Raw genomic sequence first — 21590 nt, forward strand, 5'->3', positions numbered from 1 at the left:
GGTTTCAGGAAATTCAGTCTGTACATCTAGGGACTGGACTTCAGTCTTATAACTGGCACAATTATCTGCATTTAAGCCCAGACTCCTGCTCTGCCCTAGAAAAGTAATGAACGGGGATAACTTTCTGTAGCTGTTCTAGTTTGGACTGTAGCATGTCACTCTTTTGGGAAGTTTTGTGCCAAGTCGAGTCAGGACTGAGATCTGAAAGAGGAGAGAGCGTGCTTAGCCAGGAAAGAGTTTTTAGAAATCTTAACTCTAAAAAACTTGCAATTTTTTCAACAGTAGAAAAATTGGTCAAATGTGGATGGAGTTTCAGAGGAACAGGAAAAGGCAGTTCTGTGACACACAGTGTCAGGTCCCTGCCAGATTCAAAGTTCCTGCTCCTCATTTGCTGCAGCAAAAGGATTTCTTGTTTCAAAAAAGAGTTTCTAGAAATCGCTAAGGAGGGAAAACCAAAAAATTTTCTCCCAATTAGCTCAGATGCTTCCAAATTATTATGTCTGAGCTTATCACTGATGCATGAAGTTTCCACCTCACTGGCTAAAGTCTTATAGCTATATGTCACAAACAGCTCTAAACAAAGTCTTAAAATTTAAAGCATTAAATACTTTACCAAAAAGCTATGCCAACATCCAAGCCTAATTTTTCTCTTGTTTACACAGATAATTTCAAAGTATGTAATGTGTTTTCCACAAAAAAATATAGATAAAATTGAAGGTATATTTAAATGTTGTAAATTGAAAAAATATGTGTGGAATAATTGTATTCCACAGTTCCCTCTTTGGAATAAGAACTATTTTGATCAAATGTTTTCAAAGTCCCTACTTACATCTGACATGAAAAAGAAGAAGCTCCCCTTTTAGCTGTAAAACCAACTTAAACCAAAAATTTGGGATTAGAAAAGTTAGGCCTAACCTTTTGGTGCCATGACTAATTTTGGTAAGTTTTTTGGGAGTAGGAGAAAAAAGAAGTATACATCTTTGTATCAACTTATAAAACTCTAAATGTTAAAAACTCCCAATAACAACATGAAGAACTTATCTCTCCTTAGAGCCTGAGGAATTTTTAAGAATGCTTCTTGTTTGCCTAGTGGTATCAAGGGCTTTAATTTTTTTAATTTTTTTTTTCCCCCAGAGATTTCTAAAGCTGTGGGGTAGGTGGTGCTGTTCTCCAGCTGTCTATCTTGAGGAGTTTCCTCACTGGAGTAAAGACAACACAATTTCTCTGTAATGTTACTGTGGAATCTTGGAAAAACATAATGTTCCTCCTGCTATGTCCAATAGAGTCTTAATTGCAGCAGCTAAAAAAAGCTTCTATCTTTATAGCTGTGGAACCAAAGCAACGAAGTTTATGGTCTCTCACTGTCAGCAGGTTTATGGAAAATTTATAGTATATGTTTTAAGTTCTGAGTTTGCCATTTTTTGTTGCTGTACTTACTAAAGCTAGTGCTGAAAAATGCCTGTTACAGGATAGAGTTTTGCTATCTTTTAATTTGCCTATAATTTTAATAGTCTTTGTATAGTATTTTTGTTTTAATCTTCTTTTCCTTCAAACTGCTGTTTTATCTTGTCCAAAACACAAAATATGTTCAGACCCTTTCTTTCTGTGTTTTTTTTTTGGTTTGGTTTTGTTTTGTTTTGTTTTTTAATATATCTATTCCTATTGTTACAGCCCTGACTGGCTTTCAGGACTTGTAGTCAATAGCAAATTGCTGATGCTCATGGCACTGGAAATTCCCCATCTTCCTTCCAGTTATTTAGATAAGTTAAAGTAATTTTTTTTATATTTTTTTATTATCTAGTCTTTCCTTTTTTCTGTTTCCCAGACCACTTTGCTGGTGCCACAATATTTGCTGCCAGTGGAAGTAGGCTACTTTTGGTTTTTTTTAAATTATGTTCTGGTTTTGAAGTGTTGGACTGATGGTCCAGTCGTGCCAAAATGCACTGTGCAGTTTAGCAGATTAAGTCTACCTACTTAATCTGATCACTCTAGTTGTCTGTCAACAAATTTAAAAAAAAGTAAATTAGAAGCAAACTGTTCGTCAATGAATCATAATAACCAAAATTTGCCTTTAGAAACTTATCTAAATATTTTTCAGCTATAAATGATGCTAATTTAACCACAGAGCAGTAGAAATGTGATTTAGTTTTAATGTTACTACATTAGGCATTTTATTAGTGTAATTTAGAGTAAATTCCATACTCTGGAAAATCTGAGTTGGGCACTGGAACTCTGGCCTATCTAGAAAAAGAAAACAGAAAGGTTGCCATTTTAAAAAAGGGAACAAAGGATTTAATCAGCCACTTTCATTTATCTAATCTATAAATTTCTCATTTCCATGAGAAGAGTAGTGTCTGAATCCTCACTAGTTTCACCTCAACTAATTCTCAGTAAAAATCTCTGTGTATGAAGATGCAATTTCTGCTTTGACCTTCCTTGCTAACATGTCTGTAGTGCTCCTCAGAGTGGACTGCTCCCTCCTATTTCTTCAGTGTTCCTTAAATACTGTTCTCTTTCCTTCTTGTGTATGCATAAATTTGGATGGATCAAAGTCAGATTTTATTTGCATACTCTCAAACTTCAGAAATATAGTAAACACCCCAATCTATGCCTGATATAAATTTAGCAAATCTTCAGAATTTTTAGAACCAGTTGTACTCTCTCTACTTTTACGTGTCTATGATAGACGACTTTGTCCTGTAGTATGTGATCAGTAACTCCAAAACAATATTAGACCTTCATTAAGGTAAGAGAAATACATAGGGCAGCTTGTCTGCAGCTGAGTGCACATTGGTGGAGAAATTACCAGATCCGAGAAGGTAGATTTGCCATTGACTTAAGTATTTTTGAACACATTTGTCTAGGACTAGAAATGAAGACACTGCAGCCAATTCATGTTTTTATTTACTCTCTCTTGTTACTACATGGGATTTAAAAAAACCCAAAACAATGAATGAGGCAAGCCCTTCTGTATGAGATCTGCACAGTTTTAAAGGCATACATGAAGAGTGATTTAGCAAAAACAGATCTTTGCATAAACTTTGTGCTAAAAAGCACCAACTGTTATTGCTATATGCTGTACTCATTTCCATATTGCAATATTGTCATATTCTAGAACATGTAAAATCTGATATGTAATAGATCAAAGTGATCAAATTGGATGGTGAAGTAAGTTTTGACCTTTAAGCACTAATACCAAGTTTTAGAAACCTAGATCTCATTTTTCTGGAGGATGAGTCCACAGACAGATGCATCTAATGCCATTTCTGAAACAGAGTGAAGTAGCAGTGTGTGTTAATTTGGAGCAAGCAGCATGGTTTATGTCACATACGACAAGAAAAAAAACCCTCTAATAATTTGTTGCATTTCATAGGCTTTTTATATCTAAAAATCCCATATATAGTTAGCAGAATAAAAATCTGCATATCTTTCAGTATGCAAAAATGAAAAATTCAACTTCTTCATGGGATTTGGCTTGATTAACCCCCAACCTCAGCTTGCCCTTTCTTGCTCTCTCATTTTTCTTCTACAGGAAAAGTAAGCCAGACATTACAGGATGCTATCACAGAGGTTCTCAGCCAGTCCCCAGGATCTTGTTGGTGGTATTCACATTTTTTTGTTTTGAAATGTGTGCCAGGCTGTGTGCTGCACAGGTACTGCAGCTATCTATTGATGAGGCCTTTTAGTGAGAGGACTGTGGCTTGTGAAAAGCTGCTCATAGGATCCCTAAATGGTAGGGAGCAGAAGTGATGGTGGTTCAAGTTAACCCTACAGTGCATTTAATGCTGTTTGCATGTGATGGAAACTTTAAATATTTGTCTCCCTGAAAACATACCGTGCCCCAAAAATAATTAATGAGGTTTTTAAAAATTGCATGCAAGGAACACTAAGGTTGCACAGGACACACTCAGAAGTCAGCTCTCTGTTTGCACACTTCTGTCTTCCATCTTTTGCATAGCTGTTGTGCTGGAGCATTTTATTGCATGTCAGTGTAGTAATTCTAACATATCACACATGTTAGATAATGCTAGATAAAAATTTAAAGTCTATTTTGTAGCACACTGTAGAAGTGTATGCTTCTTATGGCAGGCAGAGTCACATTAATTCTCAGCTTATGCAGCTTAATAAGAGAAAATGCTTCTTCTATGTATTACGAAGCATGAAACGAAATGTGTAAGAGTGGCTGACTTAAACTTGTAACTGCCATTCATTTCAGCCTGTGTAGCCCTGCAGCCTGGCGGCTGAGAGCTTTGCTTACTTGCTGCTTTGTGAGTCTCTGCAGATGCACGGTCGCCCACTCTAAGAGAACATGCACACATTCTCTTTTTTTTTCTCTCACACCGTCTGGCATACTTTCAGAATAACCCTTCGAAGACTTTCTGAACTGCTGGGTATGATTGTCTGATTATTATTTTTTTAACTGGGAACATGTTTAGTCCAGTGTTATTTAAACAAGCTTATCTCTTTGATCAAAGTCTACGATCTGAAATTTGAACAGGGTAGGGAGGGTGGCTGGTGGGATGAGGAAACAGATCAAGTACATAGTTATGTGTGTGCTGCTGTCTTAGCTGTGTGCCTGCAAAGGTAAAAATGTATATTGCTTCAGAATAATCTTGCAAATATAAATAACTTTGGCTATTTTAGTAGAAGTTCTGAAAACATAGTATTATTACCAAAATAAAACCAGTTTTAGTAAACTTTTCTTTAAGCTTTTAGCGAGCTGCATATTCATTTTTTCAGTTTTTTGGTTTTTTTGAAGGTTGAGCCAAATAACTGTGGAGTTGTTTAAGTATAGCATAGACTTTGCTGGTATTCAAAGCATACTAACTGGAGGCCGTATATTAATGCATTTAGGGTTGGCATTAACCTGTTTAATTGACTGAACCACAGACCACAGCAAGAAAGCTAGAGAGCTTGAAACAGTTTCTGGAGGTTTTCATTTAGCTCGTTCAGGAGAACTGGTTTGTGCGAAGCTAAAATTGTATGGAATGAGATTGCAAGATGAAGCATGCATGCCACACCTTTTCATTATGTTCTTGCTCTTCTTTTTTTTTTCTTTCTAAATATGACTTTGAGAAGCAGTTCAGTTTATTTTAAAGCTGGTTATTTTGATTATTTTAGGTTACTTGATTGTCTAGTCTGATTTCAAAATTCAAGTTTGCTGATGTTTTGTTCACAGGACTAGGAAAAAGAACTTCCTGTCTTCAATTCATGTGCCACAAAATCAAATAATTATTTCCTAACTGTGGCAAAATCTGAGTGATGTTTATTTCTTCATTTTACAGCCTAAAAAGAAGCAGACATAGTTCTGTAGGCTAGTCTAAAGCTTTTCCTCTCTTTTTAATGTTACTGTTATACTCTAGTAACTGCGAGTTGCTATTGCTGATGAAATTATATTATGAATCTTTTCTTGTGCATAAATATCATACACCCTTCAATTTTGTTAGCTAGCTTTATTGACTGAGGCACACACACACAGACACACAGACGCGCGCACTTGCACACACACATTCTGCTTTGCCCTATCTCGGTTACAGCATAGTCCTACCCAGGGTCGTGGCAATGTACACATTACATATTTCTAACAAACATGAAAATGAATCAAACAGGAGGAGAGATAAGCACAGATAGATTGGAGCCTGCTAAGGAAAAAAGGCAGTAATGTGCCTGACACTGGACTATTCTTCCTGGTTGAAGTGTTCTTTCCCGCTAGCTGCTGCAAAGCGCTGTACCCTGAAGTGAAAAATTAAACAATTAGTAAGAATTAAGTAACATTTAGAGGGACAATTATTTGGTATAACTCCAAAACTAATTGTTTCTGAAGTGATGTTTAAACCAATGTCGGCACAAGGCAAGAGTTCCTGGCTTGCAGCCAATACCTTGTAATGCATATTAGTGCAGATGAGGAGTTCCTAAAAGTTAGAGAGAGGGAGAGGGAGGGAGGAAGAGAGAGAGAATGTGCATTTTCAGTGCTCGCTCTCTGTTTGTATCCTCCTCCTTGCTGAGATTAGAGGAATACCTGTGTAGTGCTGCTTTATTATGATTTCTGCTGAGCCTCAGAATAGGTTCTGGTATTTTTTTTAGGTGGACTGCCAGCTGCCGATCTCACTGTTGACAGTAAAAGCAGATATGTTCCTTGCTCACTGCCATTAGCACTGACCATGACCCTTCACACCAAAACCTCTGGAGTTACCCTGCTGCACCAGATTCAAGGAACTGAACTGGAGACACTGAGCAGACCTCAGCTGAAGATTCCCCTGGAAAGATCGCTCAGCGACATGTACGTGGAGACCAACAAGACAGGAGTTTTTAACTACCCAGAAGGAGCTACCTATGATTTTGGTACTACAGCTCCAGTGTACAGCTCTACTACGCTCAGTTACGCCCCTACTTCTGAATCTTTTGGGTCCAGCAGTCTGGCAGGATTTCACTCACTGAACAGTGTCCCACCAAGCCCGGTGGTGTTCTTGCAAACGGCACCCCAGCTCTCACCCTTCATCCATCATCACAGCCAACAGGTACCCTATTACCTTGAAAACGATCAGGGCAGCTTTGGAATGAGGGAAGCTGCTCCTCCAGCCTTCTATAGGTAAGTGCTATGGATAATTTGTCTTTCTTATTCAAGCAGATGAACTAGGAAAATTAGAATCTGGAAACCTGTTATGCTCTTTTTTGTGTAAAGGACAATGTGATTTAATTGAATCATCAGTGATATCTAGACCATAGGAAATAGCATAGAATAAAACAAAACTGTCATTCAAAGCACACTGCGACTGTAAGCTGTAAATTTTGAAAGCTGTAACCTAAATGAGTAACAAATCAGATAATGAGTATAAATGTTGCCTGGGAAAACACACAATCATAATTGATTAAAGAACTGCAAACAATCTCACTGTTGTAATATATTAGAGTATTACCTGAAATATACTAAAAAGACTTCCACCATCACACATTTCTGGGTGTGAGTGGTTGTTTTTCAGCTCTTAACTGGTAGTAAGAGTATTTTTCTCCTCTGGCTTCCTTTAAGGTGTGAGAAGTGGCTTATATAGGAAGTCGTTCAGAAGCACAGCATCCTTCATAATCAAACTGTTAGAGTTAACTCAGTGACAGTATTCCAATCAGTAGCCACCTTCCTGTACACAAAGACCTGTGTACATATTAACATGCATTTTTCATTGGAGGGTGATATATTTTAGCTGCAAATCTGGCACACTGCTTTTCAGAAGATTTTTGTCCCTCAGTAGCAGGTGTTTGTTTGGTTGGTTGTTTTTTTTGTTTTGTTTTTGTTTTTTTTTAATTTTTTTTTTGTGTGTTGTCTTTTGTTTGGAATCAAAAGATAGAAGTATCATTGAAGGAGAGGGGAAATAAAATTTACTTGGTTTAAATGTTTATTGTCTGTTATGAAAACAATTACATCTATTTTGAACTAAGTGATAGAAACTCATAGAACTATAACTTCAAAAAAACCTACAAATGTCATACACACCAATACACATGCTATTAATGTTTTGTGCAGTGTTTATAGAATAGTTTTGCATCAGCTTATTATACTGGGCTTCAGTGAGTCAGAGTGAACACTGAGACGTAATTTTTTTTCCTGAACTCTATTGGTCTCTTTTGACTTGAGAGATACAAGTGAGTTTGCTGGAAATGGAACAACTCAGAAAAAATAGAAGCAAGTCTTTTTGTCCATACTGAGGTCCAGACTGCCAGACTTATTTGCACAATATAACATGTTACTGTAAAAAGTAACTTACATTCTTAAAGACAGTCTTAACGACTGCCAAATAAGAATCCAGCAGTAGAATCTGGTCCCAAAAAAACAGATGATGATTACACTTTTTGCAAATGATTAATCAGTTTTGGGGAGCAGATGGAATAACGACTGGTGAAATGATAGATAATGGGTATGTAAACTGTCTAATACAGTGACCTGTTAAGTGAATTGGTTCAAACAAAATTCATTTTAGTGCAACCAAATCCTGGAAGAATTAATACATGTCAAAACATAAAGATCTTGAATGGTTACCATTCAAGACTTGAGAGTGAAACTTCACTTTGCACTAGATTAAAAGGCTTTTTTTACATGACTGTCCAGTGCAAACCTGTGGTGAAAAGTGTATAAGTGACATTAGATATGTAAACAGTGGAGTAGTGAGTTTGTGAAGTTGAAATACACAAGCAGAAAATGTTCTATAGTCAGATATTTTACTGTAGGAGGATTCAAACCGGAGAACCACCTTGAAATAGAAGTTGAACTATGGAAGTAGTGTCCTTTCAATTTTTAAGCAATGATTCGAAGCGAGACCCTTCAAAATAAAATTAAAGTACTTTTTTAGTTTAACTCCCAGAGCAAACATGTAAGGCCAGTGCTGTATTCCCCATTTCTGGACATTTCTGAACAAGGTTGGGTTTCACCCTTGGAGATGTGTATTAGCAATATACAATTGCTGAGGCTTAATGCAGCAGTAATTAGGTGAATTTATGATCTTGGATATGCCAGGAGGTTTGTCTGCATAGTGTTATGGTAATGATTTAATGGCCCCTTCCAGCCGTAATTCTGTAAAGCACATCTTATGTGGTAATAAGAAATGTGTTTCAAAACACTTGCTGTGATTATCTTTTGTGAACAAGCATAGTTATGTTGGAATTAAATTGATGAAAACTTTACTTCTTTTTCTTTTCATTTTTGTGAGATTGTATTTACAAAGTTATTACCCTTACAACATCAAATATTAGGTCTTTATTCTTGTGTTTTGGCACAAGTCCAATCACCAACAATCTGTCAAAAATAATTTGAATAGGTGTTCAGTGCCTGGGAAATATTTAAATATATAGCCATGGGATTTAAGAACAAGTTCTTTAAAAAACTTCTAATTTACTTTATTTATTTGACTATTCTCATTGGTTCAGTTGGGTTATAGAAGAAAAGACAGCACAGGGCAGTGTAATCTGGCAATGAATACATTGATGCTAGAGGTGGGAAGATAGACTACCAAAATGGTGAATTTCTGGAACAACCTAGCAGTAAGAGTGGCAAATACAAAAATTCTCAAACCAAAAGCCGTAGCAAAATTTTAAATGGATCATGATCAGTTTATGATATGACTGCCTGCTTTTATAAGTCATGTAACCTGAGACCCAGAAAGACTCCTGTGCCACTCTCATTTACCTTTCTGTGTAACTGAATTGTGCTGTTTGACTTTTAGGGCAGAAATATTTGCATTACATCACCCTGTTATAATCTGAATTTGACATGCAAGTGCTGCATCCAGTGATACAGGCAGCTAGGACAATAAATAGACATTGTAGGTTGGAGCTGAAATTATATTCTGTTTAATACTTGGCTAAAATGTTAAAAATCTTCAGTCACAAAACTAAAAAATTACTGTATGTGATAAGGAAAACTTTTAAAGTCATTTGATTTTGTTAATAAGTGTTCAAAATCATACTGCCTATCGACAGATGTGTATTAATATGTGCATAGTGACATGTCTATTAATTCTGAAGTTCTATTTTATCTCTTTCAAATACCGTTTACTTTTCCAAAAAGCTTTGTCTCTTTTGCAAGATAATAACAGGCTTCTACATCTAGCTGAAGAATATAATGATACATAAAAAGAATGATTTTGTAAGGAATGCAAAATCTCCTTTATGTAGTCTCAAATAGCGAGGCATCAGAATTTGAGAAGAGAAAAAAAAAGAGGAGCTTAATTAACTCAAATTGTGCTGTTTTTATCTAGATCTCTTTTATGTCTGATCTTGTGACTGTTTTTTAATAGGTAGCCAAACTAAAATACCTTTTCCTTATCTGACAATGTCAAATCTCACTAATATTTTACTGATAATTTTTAGTAGTGTTTTTTTATATTATTAAATGCTGACTAGTGGTTGATTGTTATTACAGGAAATCTTGTACTCATGACCACTACAGTAAATTAGTGGAAATATTTCTTTTTCTCTTAACTAGTAAATTTGAGTTCTAGTAATTTGTAGTTATTTCCTTGTTCTTTTCAGTGAGTTTTTATCCACTCAGGGAAAAACCAAATTACCTTTCAGCTAATTTACCTCAGTAAATTCCTACAACCAACAGCAAAGTCCTTATTGCTCTGCCAGTGTATGACATTCCTGTGTCATCGCAGATTTTGCACTTCTCAGATCTGAAGTAAAATTGTGCAGGCTCTTTGTAGCCTGTGTTTGGTGCTGCTTCCAAATTCGGCCAAAAAAACCTTGTAAAAATGGACTGCCCCTACCAGCTCCCTGATGAGGAAGTTATCTATCCATCTGTAGTGAGTGACAGAGGCTGGCAAATCAGTGTACAAACAGAAATAACAGGAGAATTGCTCCCTCACTTTTAGTGGCTAGATCCTAAATAGGATCTATGTTTAGATTAATATAATATTTATTTAGCATTAGTCACAATTATCATACTGAAATGGAATCATTTTAACTGTACTGTTATAGTCAATATGATCTCAGTTTTAATTTTAATGCTTGCTAAAATCGAGAAAGATTACAAATGTAGATTGATCTCTCTTCTGTTGTAATTTCTAAATCCATCAGTCCAAAAAATATTTACTTAACCTAATATATAGTTTTTAAACCTTGTTTGATTATGAATCTTTCTAGCTGTTCATGTTGAGTTCTAAACAAATAAGTATTTTTCCGAATTTTAATATTAAAAGTGTTAAAATGAATGCAAAGTTCAAAGATATTTTTTTTAAATGTAGCATGAAGTACTCCATAACATGGAGTATGATGTAATTTAGTGGTTTGGTTTGGTTTGGGTTTTGCTTATTTTTCTCTAAAGCATCAGTCTGCTCTGATGTCCTCTCTTGAACAGTTGAAGTGTTCAGGCAGTTTCTTGAACACTTGGGAGTGTTCCTGTTTTCAGGGCTTGTGCTGACAATTTTACCGCAATAGATGACTGTAATGAGAGAGACAAGAAAACATGGAGTTATCTCACCCATAGTTTCCTATTTTATGGAAATGTTGTAAAGATAAGCCCATTAAATGTTCTGAGATGCTCCCACATTACAATTATGAGGGACTTGTACAAACCAATTTTGGTGTTTCTGCAGCCCTTCTTAGAGAATGTGCTGATGTGGATCCTGCTCCAAGTGTGCTTGCACCATGAAGTCACCAACCTATAATGTTGAGGAGCCCCCTGAATAAGGGCAGATAGTGGTGGAAAGGAGTAAAGGAGTGTTTATACTTCCTCATTTTCCTCCTTTCTGCCAAGGTGCTCTCTTTCTATTGAAGAAAACTTTCTTCAGTTCTTTAGCAATTACCTTTTTTTGCATAAATCACAGACCTAGAAAGTGCTCCATAAACTGAATCTTTTCCATGTGAATTTGAAATCTGTGGCTAAAAACATGGCTGTTCTGACAGACCGTGTGAATGGGGTTCATCTGATTAAACGTAGACACCTAGGTCTGTATTAATTTTTCCATTCCTTAGGCATCTGGTACCATTTGAGAGGTCAGATGGGTCCAGCAGGTATGACACAGGACCTACTGTGTAGCTATAACTCTTTGGAGTAGGAGGTGGGTGTCAGTGAGGGTCATCACCTGTAACGCCTCAAGTAGCATACAGCATTGACAAGAGCATCCAACCTTCACGTGGACTCCCTTCATAATCTGTGGAGACAGAGAGAAAGAGACACTGTGAACACCCTTCTCATTTCTAAGGCACCTGATTAAAATAGACCAGGTGCATTAGGCTCTATATTATAAAAGATGGCTACATTCTGGTACAGATACCTACTGTATGAAGATGGATGCCCAGTGGTATCCAAAGTTATGTGAAATTAATCCCACCCATACATCTCCTGTAAAGAACCAAACCAGTCATAATCTGTAATCTCCCTTCACATAGACACTGCAGAATGTCCCTTGAGAGGGAGACGGGGAATTGCCTCTGTGTCACTGGCCTTGATCACTCTTGCTCTGAGGCTATTGAAACAACAAACACTGCTGGCCATATCTGCTCTGATATGGAAAGCATTAGTTGCTGGCACCAGTTCCTTCAGCAATTGCAAAGTGAACATCAAATGCCAGCATTTTTTATTAAACCAACAAGATAGGCTGACCAGATTTAAGGCATAGCTCCAAACACAGAGAAGAGCCCTGCAACTGAAGTGCATCCACATTTTCTAACAAATTGAGATTTTGGCAATTTTTGTAGTTTGATATTGTTGACAATGAAACACTGAGCTCCCCGGTCTGTCTACAGGGAGTTTTCTGTTATCTGTTCAGGCATCAGAACCGAGACTAGAGCAATGATAGTGTCCTTCAACATTCTCATTTAAAGTGCTGCTTTCATTGCATTCATTAGGGGGATTGTTCATAAAATTTGCCGTACAGAGAGAAGTCATGTCTGAAGCTGAGTGGCCTTTCCAGTGACTTGTAGAAGGTCATAATTTACCACAGCTTGTTAGGAACCCTGATCAATGTGACACTGGCAAGGCGAGGCATTTCTGCTTTTCTGCCAAGCTCAGATTCCAGTTGCTGGGAGGCTTCTTATTTCATCTGACTCAAAATTGTCTTGTGCAAGACCATGAATGCATGAGTGATACCTGTTAGAGACAAGAAGATCATAAATCTGCAGGATAATCTTCTTCCTTGATAAGATGTTGATAACAATATTGGATTCAGAAGTAATCCAGGCTTTTTATTTTAACTCTTTACTGGAAAAAGGAAATACGATCCTAAGAAAACACAGAGCTTAAATATGACTGTCCTAAATGCAAATCCTATGTGATACATATACATAGCAATTGCAGAGGTCTTCCAACCATTGCAGTTTAACCAAGGACACAACAGCCAACATATATATAAATAAGAAATAAGAAATAAGAAAAGATGCCTCCCCTCCATCACTGCCCCCCTCTTTTCATTCCATTAGTAAAAGTGAAAAATAACAGTAAAGGTTGAAAGTTAGAGGTAACTAAGAGGACTTCTTAAATAAGCAGTTGGTGACCAACAGTGAACAGCCGTGCATGTAACCACCTCACATTCATTGCGTTTCCTACAACTGCTCAAGAGTGCGTGCAGTCCATCTCAAATTAGGCAACATGGGAGGAATATGTCACGTTCTGTTACCATGTGCTGCTGTCTCACAATGCTGCCAGCTGCCAAAAACGACCTTCACAGAACCCAGGCAGCAGAATCTGTGCAAAGTAACTGTTGAATGCTACAGGGAAGAGCTTTCTTCCCCTTTGAGGATGACGGACCACTGAGCATCTAGGCAGCACCAGGCTGCATTTTAAGTCCATGCATTTCACTTTTCATTCATAAGCTATGTGAGTAAGCAATGGAGTTTTTTCATGTTGATCATCCTGTCCAGTTAAGGAAACTGCTTTTAACTGATGTTCTAGGGAAAAGCTGTATTCATCCTTTGAAGATTTTTCCAGTATCTCAGCAATCTGCAGTGCAAATGTCTGATTTGATTACTATTTCCAGTCTTCTCTCCCTCTTATTTTATTATGTGCTATCATGCAGAAACACTGCTTTGATCACTGCAGACTACTTCAGTACTGATTTGTGTTGCTAAAAGACGACTATGAAAAACTTTCTAGGATACTAGAAAGTACATCAAAGCTAGGAAGAAAGGGGAAGGAAAATTTACTGCAACATAGGAAAAGTCTCAGCTCATGCTAAATAAAAATAGTTAGGAAGATGCTGTGCAGAAAGCAGCAGCTGCAGAAGAAAATGCAGCATAAAATTTAGGCCCCAAATCTTAAATCACAAGGTTAGTAAACTCATAATATACTTTCCAAATAGCCTCCACTGATTTTTGCATATAGACCTGTTAAAATTGGAATATGTAACACCTACTGCTTTCTTGCTATTTCCCTTCTATTTTTTTTCCTTTAAATGTAATTCGGGCTTGTGAGACAAGATCTATTAATTAAAAAATCATTGAAAGATCGTAGAATCATTGAACAGTTTGGGATGGAAGTGACCTCCTAGTTCCAAGTCACCTGGGATGGGCAGGGACACCTTTCACTAGATCAGGTTACTCAGAGCTCCATCCAACCTGGCCCTGAACACTTCCAGGGATGAGACATCCACAGCTTCTCCGGACAACCTGTTCCAGTGCCTCACCACTCTCATAGTGAAGAATTTCCACCTAATATCCAATCTAAACCTGCTGTCAGTTTGAAGCCATATACTCCTTGTCCCATCACTACAGAGGGTAAAAAATCCCTCTCCAGCCTTGCTGTAAGCCCCCTTTAAGTACTGGAAGGCTGCTATAAGGTCGCACTGGGGCCTCCCCTTCTCTGGGCTGAACAGACACAACTTTCTCAACATGTCTTCATAGGAGAGGTGTTCCATTCTTCTGATCATCCTTGTGGTCCTCCTCTGGACCTTCATGGTAAGGCAGCCTGTAGCAGACCCCCACTGTAATGTCACCTGTCCCTGCCCTCCCTTTAATCCTGATATATATATATGCTCGCAGTTGGCTCCTCATCCAAGCCCAGGTGGAGCTTCATGCATTCCAGCTCTCCATTAACATATTCCAGTTTTTAGGAACTTACTCTTTTTTCCTCTTCAAGTTGACCTGTAAACAGATGGAAGTTTAGGAGATGATAACTCTAAAAATTGTCATTTAATTTACTATTCAAGATAAATACTATAAAATCTGATCTTTGGCAAAAATAATAATACCCTGCCATCTCTGTTTTCAGCTTATAAAGCTAGCAAACAGTATTAAAACATTTCTTTTGCTGATCCATCCTGATCAAGAAGTATCTAGTATTTATTGAATAACTTTTATCAGTTGGTGTCTAAAGGAAATTGATTCTAATAAGTGTCCCCTGCTTTAGTTACTAGTTGCAACTTGAATTTCACAGTAAGATCCCTGTTTCAAATTACATATCACAGAATCCTTGTATCCAGAAAACTGTAGTGGTAGCAAAGAATACTATGGCTGAGAGTGTACTACAAATCTAGATATCTTTGGGGAACTAATATGTCAAAGAACAGCTTTGTCAGTTTGCTTCCATTCTGCAGTAAAATGATACCCCTCCTTCAGCCATATTGATAAACACAAGCAAGGAAAAATATGTATGGTGCCAACATAAGAGCCATTGTAGCAGATTTATTACCTTGCAATAGTTTTGTGTGGTTTGGATTATCTAGAATTTATGCATTGAAAAGTATGTTAGCTTTGTCTTGCCATGCTATGAGAAATATAATCCTAATTTTAATCTACAGGGGTAATGATTAGAGATAAAGCATGCAAATCTTGAAAGTGGTGGTTCAGCAGAATATTTAATGTCTCGGAGCATACTAATTATGTTCATGGAGAAAGGTTGTGAGGTATAAACCCATATAAAATAACATAGCTGAATGTTTAATAGCAACAATATCAGAACCAGTTCAGCTGTGAGAATATCTGCCAGATACATTGCAGTTTAAGGAGTCAAACATTGCTGACACAGGTTGCATGTCAACAAGTTAAGTTACTATTTTTTCTTGATTCAATCAAGAAAAGAAGCCAAACACAGTGGAAATAAATCCAATTCTGCAGAGAAAATTTTATACACCTTGAAGTAAAACTCAACTTTATTTACAGACAGTTTTAGTAACACTGCTTATTATTAAGTCTGCTTAGGTTCCTCTCTTTTTTGATTACTTACATTGTCTGGTTTTGGCTTATATTTTCCATGTTAGATGATTGTCTCAGGTAAAATATTTTTAATACATTTTGACGAAAATGGCTCAACTTTCTGAGTATTGGGAAGGGAAAAGAAAATTTTGCCATACTCATGGAAAAAAACCCCAAACTTTTTCACTGGACATACTAGACACCATTGTATTATAGATATAAGCTCTGATACTTGGTATTGGAGGAATGCTGTCAAATCAGGGTTCTTTTTTTTTTTATTTCCCCAAGAAATTCTACTCAAATTTAAATACAAACTCTTGAAACATCTCACTATTCTCAGTGGGAATTTGTTTGAATTTCATAGCTAAATTACATGAAATTTCAGGTACCATCCATTCTTTCTCAGTGATTCTATATTGACCTGATTGCAAGAGCATCCAAGATGTGTGAGGTTGCTTCATCGCACAGCTACATGTCTTTTCAACAGGAGTTTCTCTGCAATTGTTGCTGTGGGCAGAGGCAACTTACTGAGAGGTACAGAGTAACGTAAGTTTGAAGGGGAGAGTAACTTTGAGGATTATCTGGCCAGTGTCTTGCTAAAAGCAAAGCTCACTTGACAGTTAGATCAGGCTTCTTGGGCCCTTATCCAGTTGTGTTTTGTAGATACCCAGGACTGGTGGCTCCACGTCCACCCAAGGCAATCTGTTACAGTGCTGAATCACTCTCACTGTGAAAAATGTTTTCCTAATGTATAATCAGAATATTTTTTGTCCAGAGATGTGTCAGATGCCTGTCATCCTTTCGTGGTATGGCTCTGTCTTCTTCGAAGTCTTCCATTGTACTGTTGAAAGACAGCAATAAATCGTACCTTAGCTTTCTCTTTGGAAGACTGAGCAAATTCAGTTCTCTCAGCATCTCTTCATATGCCGTTTGTTCCAGACCCCTCCTCATCTTAGTGGCTGTCCACTGGATGTACTCCAGTTTGTCAAAGGCTCTCTTCAGCTTGAAAGCCTCAACTTGAAACAGTTTTACAACTGCCAAGGAGAGGGGAACAAGCTCTGCTCTCAGCCTCCTTAGATGTTCGTATTAGTACAGCCCAGCCCCTCCTGTATTTCTGCAGGGGGGTATTCCATCCCAGGTGCATTGCTCTGCATTTTCCAGGAGATTCCTGCTGGGCCATTTCTCCAGCCTTTTGAGGTCCATCTTACTGGCAGCTTTGCTCTGCAGTATATCCATCACTCTGAATACTCCCTGCCTGCCAGTTTGGTATCTGTCATTAACTTGCTAGGGGTGTAGTTTGTCCCTTCATCCCTATTGTTAATGAAATATTCACCTCAGTACTGATTGCACATGAATGCTACTGTGACCTGGCCAAATTGAAACAGTTGATAAAAATCTCTTGAGACTAGCAGTCCAGTCGTTTTCCACCCACCTTATAGTTCATCTGTGCAGCCCATATCTCACTTCACTGTGATTAATAAAATTGGTCTCCCTTGTGATTTTAGTGTCTTTTTGCTTCTTCTGTCTTTGGCAAAAGTCACATCAACAAAATGCAGGAAAAACTGAGCTTACAGTATGGGAAGACAGGCTGAGGAGAAAATAAAGGTGGTCTCAATGAAGAACAGTCTGATAGATCTGATAAGAAACTTGAATCTATGATGAGGTGCAGTAGCAGGCTATTGTGAGCTGTCAGACAGAATATGGATAAAGAAAAGAGGAGTACTCTAGTAGTAGAAAATAGATCATGTATAAGTTCCTGCAAAAGTCTGGAGTGAATTAGAAAAGTAAGCTGAAGGAGAACCTCCAGAAGACGTCTGAGCTGGAGAAAAATTGTGGAATTTAAAGGTTCTCAGGGAACGAGACTTGAACTGGGGATGGGCTATAAACAGGACTGAAACAGATAAAGTATGTGTTGCAAAACACGGAGAAATAAAAAGGCTGACAGGGAGAAACAGGAAATATGAAGCTGGTCCCATGTAGAACAATTTTCCTCCCAACAGAAATGTGCAACTCTTGAATTTTGTTGCTATCTGTTACAGATTTACCCAGAAAGCAGTGGGTTAGACCAGTTGTTGGATCATTAATGGCCCAAGTAGCAGATGCTGATGCTGTAGATATAAGCTTCCATCACTCCTGAAACACCAGCTGCCACTCAGAAGGACTGACTGGATTTTGGTTGTTTAAGTTCCTTAAAGCCTTGATATTTCTCATGTTCGTAGAGAAAATAAAGTTACATCAGTAAGATCGTAACAGCAGCCTTCCCAAAGCTGAAACATGCCAGAACTAAATTTGTGTGCATAGATCTTTCCCTCTCTCTACCTAATGTGAAATGAAAATACTACTGCTTTATCATACAGGACTTCTATGAGCAAATGTTTACTGGTGTCTCTGAAGGGCCCATCTGTAATAATAAAGAGTGCCCTTGAAAATCACATGTGAAAAATTGACAAGACTCTTTTCAGAGCAGGCTTGAATAAGAAAGAAGGCAACATATGAGTAAGGGTGGAAAGAACCAGACTGTTGAGTAGGTGCTCCGTCAGTGAGTATGGTTTTGGAAACTAGCATTGGTATTACTAAATAGAGCATCTGAAATGGAACAAAAATTGTTTACAGGCTTGTTAAACATACATACCCAGAATATTTCTCAGAAGGAATAGAGCATCAATATATTTGCACTTCAGTCCTTATGTGGAATTGTATGTTCAGCTACCTAGCATTTGTTTATTTCATAGGTAGATAAGGGATGACTGCACAGAATCAAGGAGTTAATTTGCTTCTGACATGAATTCTCAGATATGACCCTCAGCTCATTGTATTCTTTATTTAAGGGGAAGGATTTTGCTGTCTTATTTCAGTGAAGCACTGAAGAGGGATGCATTGTGGTACAAAAACCTAAGCAAATGTTAAATTCTGTCTGTACCCCTCCAACCCCCCCTTTTTTCCCAAAAAACATTTAAGAAAATTACTTAGGCCAAAGACTGCCTTTTCAAGAAGATCTAAAACATTGCTGTATAGCTAGCACCAGCTTCTCTATTATCTTTTAAATGGCAGCTTTAGGTATTAATAGCTTCAAGCTGTTTTCATGTATGACCCATTTTCTTACTTATAAATGACTTGTTACCTCTCTCTCTAATTCACTTTATTGTCAACAAATGTGGATCTGTCTGGAAAAGACAAGCAACCCGAAAGCTGCATTGACTAAAAGACTGGCCCCACTTTGTGTGGTCCTTCCAAGTTTTTCCAGGACTAAAAATCAGAAGAGAAGAGCAAAATGATTTGTCTTGTTTATTACAGGAGAGATGTGGTAAGAAATAAGTGAGAACAAGACTTCAGGAATTCTGTCGAGAGCCATGTTTAAGTCCTGTAGCAGCCTAAAATGGATGGAGTCTGGAGGTGGTCTTTTTTAGGGTCGATTTGTTACCAGATTACTTGGACAAATTCTCCTTGTCCCGGAGAAATTCCCCAGATACACATCTGGGGAACTACTTGATCCTTTTCTGATGGCACTGAGGGAGAAATTTTAAAAAATAAGAACAAGATCTCTGTCCTATGGCTAATCCTGAATCCTGGATTCAAAATCAGAGTTTCCATTGCAAGTTTATCTCTCTAAGTTTGAGAGATATTCAAAACTGGGTTTGTGAGAACTGAGACTCCTTGAAAAGTGTAATGCTAAACATAAATTAGTCTAACTAAAATATGCTAAGTAGAAATAAAAAAAGAAATATCTATCTAATGAAAAAGTGCTTAATAAATCTAAAATCACTAGCTTTTTAGTGAACCTAAGTCATGTCAGCATAGTCAAGGAATGGAGGTTTCATTTACTGCATGCTGTGAATCATTACTTGGGAATCAGAAATGTTCAGAACTGGTATTTCTGCAACTGGGAAATGACTGGTGCATGCTGTCCAGGTTGGTTTTTTTTTGTCTGTGTTAGGCTCTACACTAAAGCTGTCGTGGGGAACAATTCATTGAAGAGCTACTTCTGTTCCTTAGATTTCCATTTTGGTACTCTCAGCACTTTCAAGCTATTTTCTTTGTTTGTTTAATTCTTGGATGCTCTGAAGGTGTGAGGTGCTGTTTCTACTATTAGACATAAATACAACTGCTATATAGAGGGAATGAGTCTTGTACAAGATGAGGTAGAAAACATTAATTTGTCCCTGCAATCAGAGATCCTGAGGTAGGTTTGAAATTCAATACAAATTCAGATACTCAGAAGATGAGATATTAATTCTCATATTGTTAGCTGAAGTCTAATACTGAATGGAATTATCACCCACTAGGGTAATTACTATTAAATATGACTTTTCATAGGTATAATCTATAAGCCCATTTCAACTGTATTTTTGACCAAAATGAATTTGTAATGATGAGAGCATCTATAACAAAAGGTTGAACTATTGTGATTCATTAATTTAGCAAGGCTACCTTATTACATCCTTGTAGTTACTGCAGAGTATTTTTGAGGAGAATCGATGGATTTTAAGGGAGAAATAAAATATTGCATTAGGAATCTTGCTGCTAAACTCGAAATTGCCATTTGCAGAGAGATAGAATACTCTTTATCTCTCCTTTCCTATGTCTTTTTTTCACCTCCTGTCTCACTAGCATGTGCAGCAGCAAGCCTTCTCTTTTGCACTACGGGTATACTTACCTTTCCAAGCTTGCTGCTGTGGGTACACTTGCACTGTTCAATTCTTATGGGATGTGTGCTCCAGAGTGTGGAGCTGGAAAGGAGATGAGCTCTTGAGTAGGAATGCAAAGGGTTCTCCAGCAAGGTTGTCAGGGTTATCAGCAAGTGAAACAGGAATTAAAAATATGTCTCATGTAGCAGTTCCCATTCTGATTTGTGGAGCAGTGTTGAGGCTGAAGAAGGAAGAAACATTTAAGACATTTTCATTTAGAATCTCTGCACTATTGGCTTATCTTTCCAGTATAACGTGATTGAAACTGGTTTTGGATTCTGGATTTGGGAACAGACAGATTTTGGTTAGAATTCTTTAGCTTTGTGATCTACAAATCTATATAAATATGTATGTGAAATCAAGAGACTATGGTTTCAAGCTTGAATATCTAATGCCTCATGCTTGAATTAAAAAGTAAATACCTGAGGTGCTAGATGGAAACATATGAAGAAGGACAGTACAGTTTTAGAACTGTTACTGATGTTTCAAAATATTTTTATTTAAGTTAGAACAAAATTAAAGCTAAACCAGAAGTAAACCAAAGAACAGAAGGTTATGGGAGATAATTGAAATATCTTCCTGTTTGTCTTATAGAACACTTTTGATATCACAGAATCAAAGAATCGCAGAATGATTAAGGTTGGAAGAGGTCTTCAAGATCATCTCATCCAACCACCAACCTAGCACGACCATAATCACACCTAAACCATATCCACGAGTGCCACATCCAGACGCCACTTGAACACTTGAGACAGTGATTTCACCACTTCCTTGGGCAACTTATTTCAATGCCTAACCACCCTTTCAGTGAACTTTTTCTTCTAATATCTAATCTGAACCTTCCCTGACACAACTTAAGGCAGTTTCCTCTTCTACTTTCACTTGAGACACGGCAGAAGAAACTGATCCCCACTTTACTAAAACCTCCTTTCCGGTAGTTGTAGAGTCTTCTCAAACTAAACAACTCCAGTTCCCTTAGCTGCTCCTCATAAGACTTATGCTCCAGACTCTTTGCCAGATTTGTTGCCCTTTCTTGGACTCACTCCAGCACCTCAATGTCCTTTTTGAAGTGAGTGGCCCACAACTGGACACATGATTTGAGGTGTGGCCTCACCAGTGCTGAGTACAGTGGATGAAGCCTGCTGGCCACAGTGTTTGTGATACAAGTCAGGATGCTATTGCCCTTTATGGCCACCTTCTTTGACCATTACTGGCTCATGTTCAGCCAACTGTCAACCAGCACCCCCAAGTCCCTGTGTGCTGAGCAGCTCTCAAGCCACTCTTCCCCAA

At 37.6% G+C, this 21590-nt stretch overlaps 1 protein-coding gene across 1 annotated transcript in view; it reads left to right on the forward strand.

The window, feature by feature from the left end:
• Window positions 1-21590, forward strand: part of ESR1 (estrogen receptor 1) — a 161087-nt gene that overhangs the window by 48952 nt on the left and 90545 nt on the right. Inside the window, 1 exon segment of the mRNA XM_032684559.1 lies at window positions 6085-6589. Within this exon segment, the coding sequence (XP_032540450.1) occupies window positions 6085-6589 (505 nt within the window).

Source organism: Chiroxiphia lanceolata, chromosome 3 (genome assembly GCF_009829145.1).
Source record: "Chiroxiphia lanceolata isolate bChiLan1 chromosome 3, bChiLan1.pri, whole genome shotgun sequence".
Classification (NCBI taxonomy): Eukaryota; Metazoa; Chordata; class Aves; order Passeriformes; family Pipridae; genus Chiroxiphia; species Chiroxiphia lanceolata.